At 42.4% G+C, this 10,566-nt stretch overlaps 1 protein-coding gene across 1 annotated transcript; it reads left to right on the forward strand.

Moving 5' to 3' along the window:
* Positions 1 to 286: 286 nt before the first annotated feature.
* On the forward strand, positions 287 to 8,515 carry LOC308360419 (tripartite motif-containing protein 16-like; the record flags this gene model as incomplete). Its single annotated transcript, XM_080832334.1, has 8 exons — positions 287 to 874; positions 4,020 to 4,115; positions 4,324 to 4,557; positions 4,778 to 4,937; positions 5,041 to 5,073; positions 5,313 to 5,372; positions 6,143 to 6,199; positions 7,986 to 8,515. 8 exons carry the CDS (start codon positions 287 to 289, stop codon positions 8,513 to 8,515), a joined length of 1,758 nt encoding a protein of 585 aa, XP_080688460.1.
* Positions 8,516 to 10,566: the final 2,051 nt, after the last annotated feature.

Genomic DNA, 10,566 nt, shown 5'->3' on the forward strand with positions numbered 1-10,566 from the left:
CAGTTTTTGTAGAGACAGTACACTGCTTTCTGACGGTTTATTCAGTTCAGTTCATGAATGGTGGGAGATGAATGACAGTATTCTCTACATGTCAGCGTTTGCAAAGAACTTCGTTCTTAACCGACTCAAAGGCCTTATCGTTATCAATGTAGGAGGGTGCACGAACACGACACGAACCACGAACCACGCCCACCCAACGAGGAAGTCCTTTCAAAGTTTCACAGCGATTTCAGTCGAAACGAAACTCCGTGAAAACCTGTGAAGCGTTATACAGCACAAACGAACAATGGCAGAAGCGGCTCCAAGTAACCACGAACTTTTTACATGTTCGATTTGTTTGGATCTTCTAAGGGATCCAGTGACTACTAATTGTGGACACAGTTACTGTATGGGCTGCATTACGAGCTGCTGGGATCAGGAAGATCAGAAGGGAGTCTACAGCTGCCCCCAGTGCAGACAGACGTTCACCCCAAGACCCGTTTTAAGCAAAAATCATATTTTTGCTGAGCTGGTGGAACAGATCAATAAGACCAAAATCCAAACTGCTGCTTCTGTTTCATGTACAGCCGGACCTGGAGATGTGCAGTGTGACGTCTGCACTGGGAGAAAACTCAAAGCGGTGAAGTCCTGTCTGGATTGTCTGTTGTCTTACTGTGAAACTCACTACAAAGTTCACAATGACGTAAACCCTGGGCGAAAGCACAAGGTGGTTGATGCCGCAGGCCAGCTACAGGAGAGGATCTGCACCCAACATGAGAAGCCTCTGGAGATATTTTGTCGTACGGATCTAAGCTGTGTTTGTTTCCTCTGTCTAGTGGAGGAACACAAAGGCCATGACACTGTGTCAGCCTCTGCAGGGAGGAGAGAGAAACAGGTAAGGACAGGAGTTCTCTTGGTGATAGATTGGACTTGTGTTGCTATTGGGTTTCCAACTGGAATGAAAGACAGGCTGTAGACTCATCCTCTTTAGGTTATTATATTGTGAGGCAGAGAGAAAACAACAATGACATAAAAACACGCCTGTCTGATGAAGTTGTAAAACCAGATGGTTAACTTCAGACTGTCAGCATTCTCATACAGAAATGAAAACGCATAGCCTAATTCAATAAAAGAGCTATACAATGTTTTAACTGAAATCAAACAGACAATCTCCTGTTATATATGAACTGTACCTAGATAATAAATCAACACTAAAAGCCTGAAATACCATTTAATGTGGGTCCGTGTATCATCCGATCATTCAAGTATTCCATTCAATCTGGCAAACGGAAAACGAAATAACGACTCAATGTTTTGTTTTCCCGTTTTTCTGTATGACCAAATAAATGGGAATTGGTGTTTGTTTTCCTTTTTTTCAACACAAAACAGAACAAATAATAAAGAGGGAAACCAAAACGAAATAATGCCTGTAATTTATTATTATTGTTTTTCTGTTTCCCCACACCCCCATGATCCTATGCGAAAGTTACAAGTGTTCGTCTAGGGAAGGCCTGTTGTTATAATGCAGAGCTGCCAAGCTTTGAGTGTGACAGTCACGCAATTTGACCCATTCTCACACCACACGCTACACTTGACATTTCTCACGCTTATTTACCCATTCAATAGTCTATATTTTTATTTTCATGATAATAAACTTTGGTCCTTGTGGCTTCGAGTAACTCTGATTGACTGACCGAGATAACCAATCCGGCAGTCCTTTGTGCCGAAATCTAACCAACCACGGAAGGCACCACGCAATATAAACCAATCAGAAGCAACGTAAGGCGGGTCTTGACACAGGGGTGCAAACTTGTCACCTTTCGGCGAAATTCGCCGTTTTTAACTTTTCCCATTATAGTTTTATGAGTTAAATCGCAGAGACTATAACATCAGCTAGATCACTAGCTATCATTTAATGCAAATTGAACTCTTCTATTTAGCAACCAGAAAACACAACTTAAGCTGCAATTTAAGTTTAATTTCTCAAAATCAGCTCACCAATGATAAGAGGGCTTGTGTGTTTTTAAATTGACATAAAAAAAATACAGCTTCCAAACATTTTCGAAGCAATTTGACCTTGAATGTGAGTAGTTGATCGAGTTATCATCTGCCCCGTCTTTTGATGCAATCATTTTAGCTCGGGCATTGGTCGGCCATTATGTAGGCTATTTATCGCTTCAATGATTGGAAGTCCACTTTCCAGGCTCTCGCACGCCCCCTTCAGTGAGGCAGAGGTTACGTTTCCCTACCATATGTGTTTTTTCACTGCGGTTTTATGACAGATCAGCAAGACTAAATAGGTTCTACAATCTACACATAGGCCTATGTTTCAAACATTACATATTCTACGGATACAAACAACGTAAAATAAAAGTGTCTACACATATAAGTGTCTACACATATTTCAGGGATGGTTGGGTTGGCCTGTGCCCAGTGCAACATTTAACCCAGTTTAAGCATAAACATTCCTGGGTTAAATGTTCGGCGTACAACTGAAGCTAAGATAATTAATTTAGCTCGCAACTGGAGATTAACTAGCTTGCTAATTGAGAACAGGCCAAGCCCGTCTGGCGACGGGCGCTAATTTATTTTAACCTCTCGTTAATTTAACTAAAAATCACGTTTCAGGCTGAGCATGGAAGTTATTTCGGGTTTATCAACTGTACCAATGTCTCAACTGTACTAATAGGCTACCACTGTCATAGAATTATGAGTGCTTTGTTCTCTGCATCGCCGACATTGCAAAAATAAAGGCAACGACTCGCAAGAAAGTGAAGACATTCAATGTTCTACGGTGGTGGGCTATGCAATAAATGACTCGAGAAGGTCTTCTAAATGAATTATTCTTTGTCGGGTGGATCGGTAGCGCTCATACAAGAACTCATCATGATGGAAAAATTGATCTTGGCGATCGCAAAGAACTTTTCCTACGCTAATCAAACTACAATATGACTCCTTGTCAATGGGATCCCTCCTTTTGGCGTGGGTGTGGCAATTTTAGCCAGCAAAACTTTGCTTAGCCTGCCCTGGAGCAGGTTAGTGCTAAGCGATTAATTACCATGGTGATTGATAAAAAGTTGCTTCCGCGAATCCGCTAAAGCGGTGTTGTCTTTCTTTAGCCTGGAATTTAGCTCGCTAAACCGCTTAGCGAGCGTCAGCGAATAGTACCCAGAGCACAAAATTGTTTACAACTGCACAAAATTCTTCATAGATCTAGCTTCGTAATTTTGCTGTCAAAGTGCACCAGATCTGTCATAAAACCGCAGTGAAAAAGCACATATGGTAGGCGAACGTAACCTCTGCCTCACTAAAACTACAGGTATTATTTTGTTTTAGTTTCCCTGTTTATTATGTGTTCTGTTTTGTGTTGAAAAAAGGAAAACAAACACCAATTCCCATTTATTTGGTCATACAGAAAAACGGGAAAACAAAACATTGAGTCGTTATTTCGTTTTCCGTTTGCCAGATTGAATGGAATACTTGAATGATCGGATGATACACGGACCAATGTGTGTGGGCATTTTGTAATTCTACTCTATTTTTACTCTATTATTTTACAGTATGTTATATTAAGATGGGCACATCATGGTTTCTCCATGCAATATTGCTTCCCAGTCCTCTCAGATGAGCCCAGTGATTAGGGAGCTGAAATGGCATTTAGTAAAGGCCTGGGTGGTTGGCACTATGACTGAATGACATTACATGGTTATCAACTGCCTAGAGGTCACAGTTCACTCAGGGAGGGTGTGTTGGACCTCACTATCAACTCCACAAGAGAAACTCTCAATATGATTAAACAGATATTTACTGCATGTATTCTCTGTTTTGCTACAAAAAAGACAAAACTTCTTGTGTTATTCTCAAGCCTTGTAATGAAACAGCATCTCACCAATAGGCTATTCAGCAACACTACAGATCACCTCTCAGTCAGGGTCAGTAGTTTAACCAGCTTGATCTTTCAGGAATGCTATCGGACAATGATCATTTCATGATGCCACCATAACGGTTTGTTGTGGATGTGTTGTACTCCTTCAACATAGACACACTTGGGGAAGACCCAGAGTAAAATCCAGCAGAGAATCCAGGAGAGAGAGAAGGAGCTGCAGGAGCTGAGGAAGGCTGTGGAGACTCTCAAGGTGAGTACTGACCAGAGGAGAGGAGGACAACAGCTGGCTGTTGGAGGAGCCATTTCAGGCTCAATCAGGGCTCTCCTCCAGTCAGGAGTCTGTAATGCTGAGACACTTCCCAGCTCCTCTGAGCCACACTGGGTACCAGGCTGTGTGGAGGAGCTGAGTGAGTGGGCTGCTTTAGATGGACCCCTCTTCTTTGTGTGTCTCCTAACAGAGCTCTTCACAGACAGCAGTGGAGGACAGTGAGAGGATCTTCACTAAGATGATCCGCTCCATTGAGAGAAGGCGCTCTGAGGTGAAAGAGCTGATCAGAGCTAAGGAGAAGGCTGAGGTGAGTCGGGCTGAAGGACTCCTGAAGCGACTGGAGCAGGAGATTGCTGAGCTGAAGAGGAGAGATGCTGAGCTGGAGCAGCTTTCACACACAGAGGATCACATCCATTTCCTCAAGGTGACAGAATTTGAAATAAAGCATCCATGTGGGTTTGAAAGAGGAAAAATGCATAATTTCTAAATATTTTAATGTAAAGTAATTAAAATACCTAAACACATGAGTGCGTATACAGTAAACCAACTGAATTCACCCATCATGTCTGCAGCCTTTGGGGAAACACAGACCTGGCTGAATATTCAGGTGGTCTGCCTCACCATTTATGTATTTCTCTCTGTAGAATGTCCTGTCAATCAGAGACTCTCCTCGCTCTAAAGTCTTACCCAGCGTGACTTTCAACCAAAGCTTCTCTTTGGAGGCTGTGAAGAAAGCTGTCTCTGGACTGAAGGTGCGGCTGGATGACATCTTCAGGCAGGAAGTAGTCAGGATATCTGCAGCAGGTGGATAAACATGTAGAACTCAAAGATGAATTCCTTGTTTCACAGTTTGAGAAAACAAGGATCCCACTTATTTATTAATGTATTTTTCTGTATCTATCAACAGTAACGAATATCCAGATCATCCAGTCTTTAGCATGTGAGTCTCTCTCTCTCTCTCTCTCTCTCTCTCTCTCTCTCTCTCTCTCTCTCTCTCTCTCTCTCTCTCTTTCTCTCTCTCTCTGAAATCTTTTCACGGGTTAGTCACAGTTGAAACATTAAAGAAAACAAAACACAGAAGATGAAGCTGACTAAAACTATATGGTGTTTGAAAATAAGTGTGTGAGTCTGGTCTTCAGATCCTGGGTGAATGAGTGTCTCTCTGTGTTGGGATCCTAGATGCTGATCCTGAGCTCCCAGTCAGAAGAACAAACAGTAATGATGGACTGCCACCAAACAGTAAGTCATTACTATTAGTTTACCACAGGACATTTAGCATAGAGTTGTCTTGAAGCATGAATTTCATATTTGACTATATTTGTTTGGTATTACAATATGAACTAAGCAATGCAACACTAAACTATGTCAAAATAGAGGACATAGCATCACATAACATATGCATGTTGCAATGCTTCAAATTGTTTGTAATTGTAAAAAACTGTAAAGAGAAAATGTCTTCAGCAACAACTACATCACACATGCTCAATTCAATGCAAATGCTGTTCTGTACCACTTTTGGTTGGTAACAAGGCTGCAAACAAACAAAATAAAGCATAAAATTGAACATAATTTCTGCAAACTATGAGAATAATCTGTCTTACTTCAAGTCTATTCATTTGTCTGATGAGTACTGCATCTTTCCATCAACAGTGATCAAAATGTCATCCAGTTTTGAAGTGAACTGTTTTGAGCAGAGAATCTAAATGTCTGCAAAATTGCTTTAGTTGCACAGAGTTTTACTGGTGGTGAACATTGACTGAGACAGGTATCCATGAATTTCAGAAGAAGTGGCCATTGAATACATTTTGTATCAAAACAATGAAAAGTATCCAAAGTCTAGCTCACTTGTGAATGTGTTTAGTATTTTGAAAAGTGGACATGGTATTGACACAAGTGTGAAAATAATTGTAGAAATCTTGGTCTAATTGAGATAATGAAATTATGAATCTTTTTATGAATGCCCTTCTCTCTCAGTTTGATGGGCTGTAATGTGATGTTTTCTCTCTCAGTGTCTGAAGTCCAGGCTGTTTTACCTGATCCAGTGACCAGAGAGGAGTTCTCACAGTGTAAGTTGGACATAAGGACATGCAAGCTATCACACACACACACACACACACATGCACACCCAGGGATACACACACATGCTAATAGAATCATGATCAAATTAGCAAACCCACATACTAATTCAAACATTTATGTAAACATGCATAACATCACACACAGCGACACACACACACACACACACACACACACACACACACACACACACACACACACACACACACACACACACACACACACACACAAACACACAATTAAATTGTATTTATATAGTGCGTAAACGACATTATTGTCTCAACACGCTTAACAGAGTCCGTGACCTGAACCCCTCAAAGAAAGCACAATGGCCACAGGGGAAAAAACTTCCTGGTAATCAGGAAGGAAACTTAAGCAGCTTCTGGGAGAGGAGGACTGGCAGGGGGAGGGGCTTGTGGCAGGGGGAGGAGAAGGGGAGGGGCTTGTGGCAGAAGGGGGTAGAAGGGGAAGGGGATAAGGGGAGGGGCTTGTGGCAGAATGGGATGGGGATATGGGAGGGGCTTGTGGCAGACGGGGAGGGGGAGACGGGGAGGTGCTTGTTGCAGAAGGGGAGGGTAATGGGAGTGGCTTCTGGCATAAGGGGTGTGAATGGGAGGGGCTTGTGACAAAAGGGGAGGGGACAATCAGATCCATGGCAGATTAAATCATACACGTATCAGGATGAGCACGCTAGCATACATGTGGTAAATGTACACAATACATTCCAACATAACATGGTATGTACATGATACATACAAAATGGATATTGGATGAGGTGAGGAGAGAGCATTCAAGTATTTAAGAATAACTTAGTGGGTATACAGTGTGTGTGTGTATGTATGTGTGTGTAGAACAGCTTAGTGGGTATACTGTGTGCGTGTGTGTAGAACAGCTTAGTGGGTATACAGTGTGTGTGTGTATGTGTGTATGTGTAGAACAGCTTAGTGGGTATACTGTGTGTGTGTGTGTAGAACAGCTTAGTGGGTATACAGTGCGTGTGTGTATGTGTGTGTGTGTGTGTGTGTGTGTGTGTGTGTGTGTGTGTGTAGAACAGCTTAGTGGGTATACAGTGTGTGTGTGTGTGTGTGTGTGTGTAGAACAGCTTAGTCGGTATACAGTGTGTGTGTGTGTGTGTGTGTGTGTGTGTGTGTGTAGAACAGCTTAGTGGGTATACAGTGTGTGTGTGTGTAGAACAGTGTAGTGGGTATAGAGTGTGTGTGTGTGTGTGTGTGTGTGTGTGTGTGTAGAACAGCTTAGTGGGTATACAGTGTGTGTGTGTGTAGAACAGCTTAGTGGGTATACTGTGTCCTCGTAGGGTAACTATTACAAGGGTAAGTAGAGAACAGATCCTCCCTGCTTTTGAATTAACAGCCACTGGAACGTTTACACACTCACATATATAAAAAAAACTCCATTTACAAACATGCGTACACACACACTCTCATTCACACATACACACACACACACACACACACACACACACACACACACACACACTCAGGCAAAACCACACTCACGTTTGAATACAGACATTCACAAATGTACAACTGCGCAAACATATACAGAATCACACACACAAAAACAAATCTCACTTATATGTGACACATTCCCTCACAGAAAAAATCTCATCCCCCACATGCAAGGAATCATATCAAATAACAACCACACACACACACACACACACAAACACACACACGCCCCCACACACACACACACACACACACACACACACACCTAACACATATAAAGGCCTAAGTTTGTCTTCTCTTCCATCAGACTCCTGCCACTTCACACTGGATCCAAACACAGCACACAGAGACCTCCGTCTGTCTGAGAGGAACAGGAGGGTGGAGAGGAGAACTAAGGCCCAGTCATATCCTGATCATCCAGAGAGATTTGATGAGTGTTGGCAGGTGCTGTGTAGAGAGGGTGTGTCTGGACGCTGCTACTGGGAGGTTGAGTGGAGTGGGGGGGTTGATATATCAGTCTCATATAAAAGCATCAGCAGGAGAGGAGGAGGTTATAAGTGTGTGTTTGGAGGTAATGATCAGTCCTGGAGACTGGGCCTCACCAGCAGCAGCTCCTCTTTCAGACACAATAATAAAGGCACTACACTCCCTCTAGTGCGCAGCTCCAGAATAGGAGTGTATGTGGATCACAGGGCAGGAACTCTGGCCTTCTACAGCATCTCTGACACAATGACCCTACTGCACAGAGTCCAGACCACATTCACTCACACACTCTACCCTGGGTTTGGGTTTGGGGTTGGGTTTTGGTATTCTGGATCATCAGTGAAGCTGCTGTGACTGACATACAGCCACGGAAAAAATTAAGAGACCACTTCAAAATTATCAGTTTCTCTGGTTTTACTATTTATTGGTATGTGTTAAAGTAAAATGTACATTTTTGTTTTATTCTATAACCTACTGGCAACATTCCTACCAAATTTCAAATAAAAATATTGTCATTTAGATCATTTATTTGCAGAAAAATGACAATTGGTCAAAATAGCAAAAAAGATGCAGTGTCTTCAGATCTCGAATAATGCAAAGAAAACAAGCTCATATTCATTTTTAAACTACACAATACTAATGCTTACACTTAGGAAGAGTTCAGAAATCAATTTTATGGTGGAATAACCTTGATTTAAAATCACAACTTTCATGTGTCTTGGCATGCTCTCCACCAGTCTTTAACATTGCCGTTGGGTGACTTTATGCTACTCCTGGCGCAAGAATTCAAGCCGCTCGGCTTCTTTTCATGGCTTGTGACCATCCATCTTCCTCTTGATCACATTTCAGAGGTTTTTTATGGGATTCAGGTCTCGAAATTGGGCTGGCCATGACAGGGTCCTGATCTGGTGATACTCCATCCACACCTTTACTGGCCTGGCTGTGTGGCATGGAGCATTGCCCTGCTGGAAAAAACATTTCTCAGAGTTGGGGGACATTGTCAGAGCTAAAGGAAGCAAGTTTTTCTTCCGGGACAACGTTGTACTTTGCCTGGCTGAGGTTTGTAAAAGACCATAAGGATTGAAAAAAGCGGACTTGAGGGTCTTCTAGTTCGTCTTCTCTGATGAGTCCAATTTTCAGCTTTGCCCAACACATGGTCGTCTGATGGTTAGACGGAGACCTGGAGAGGACTACAAGCCAGAGAGTCTTGCACCTACTGTGAAATCGGACTCATCAGAGAAGACGAACTTAGAAGAACCTCCAGTCCGCTTTTTCAATCCTTATGGTCACACATCACATCTTTTAACACATCACTCACACGTAAGGATCTAGCAGCTGGGCCTGAGAATCTCTGATCTTGGGGACAACAACAGACTGAAGCCATTCCCCCATCTCTGGACCCCAGCTATTACAATATCTGTACCTCTAGACCTCTGCTGTAACACATGCAGTATCACCACAGCAGACATTGTGTGTGAAAGGTTTTGATGAGCTCTGTGTTGCATAACCTCACTCTCCCAAGTGTTTAGTCCCTCTGTTGCATACATGTTCTGATATCTGGTTTTATATGACAACCACAATATTATGTATTCATCCAACAATTGACCCCAATGAAATGTGTTCCTTGTTTTCTTTATTAATACCATTGGAATGAGACCAGTTTGATTTGAAATGTATCTGGTGCAGAAAAATTAATAAAGAGTTATAAACTGGCATTCAATATACTCTTTTTCTTGGTGTGTGTGTGTCAGTGATTTATATAGTAGGTATTTTTGTTAAATGTATTGAAATTCCCTTGTCTGGGCAAAATGAAAAGTCATTGTGGACCTTCTCGAAATACAGTGGTGTGATGAACATGGAGCAGTTTTAGAAAAACAAGTGACATGTAAGGTCAAGCAGAAAGGCCTGTTTTTAGAGACCAGTGTCATGTAAGGTCAAGCAGAGAGGCCTGTGTGCAGAGACCAGTGTCATGTAAGGTCAAGCAGAGAGGCCTGTTTTTAGAGACCAGTGTCATGTAAGGTCAAGCAGAGAGGCCTCTGTGCAGAGACCAGTGTCATGTAAGGTCAAGCAGAGAGGCCTGTTTTTAGAGACCAGTGTCATGTCAGGTCAAGCTGAGAGGCCTGTTTTTAGAGACCAGTGTCATGTAAGGTCAAGCAGAGAGGCCTGTTTTTAGAGACCAGTGTCATGTAAGGTCAAGCAGAGAGGCCTGTTTTTAGAGACCAGTGTCATGTAAGGTCAAGCAGAGAGGCCTGTTTTTAGAGACCAGTGTCATGTAAGGTCAAGCAGAGAGGCCTGTTTTTAGAGACCAGTGTCATATAAGGTCAAGCAGAGAGGCCTGTTTTTAGAGACCAGTGTCATGTAAGGTCAAGCAGAGAGGCCTGTTTTTAGAGACCAGTGTCATGTAA

This window comes from Sprattus sprattus (genome assembly GCF_963457725.1).
Source record: "Sprattus sprattus genome assembly, chromosome: 2".
NCBI lineage: Eukaryota > Metazoa > Chordata > Actinopteri > Clupeiformes > Clupeidae > Sprattus > Sprattus sprattus.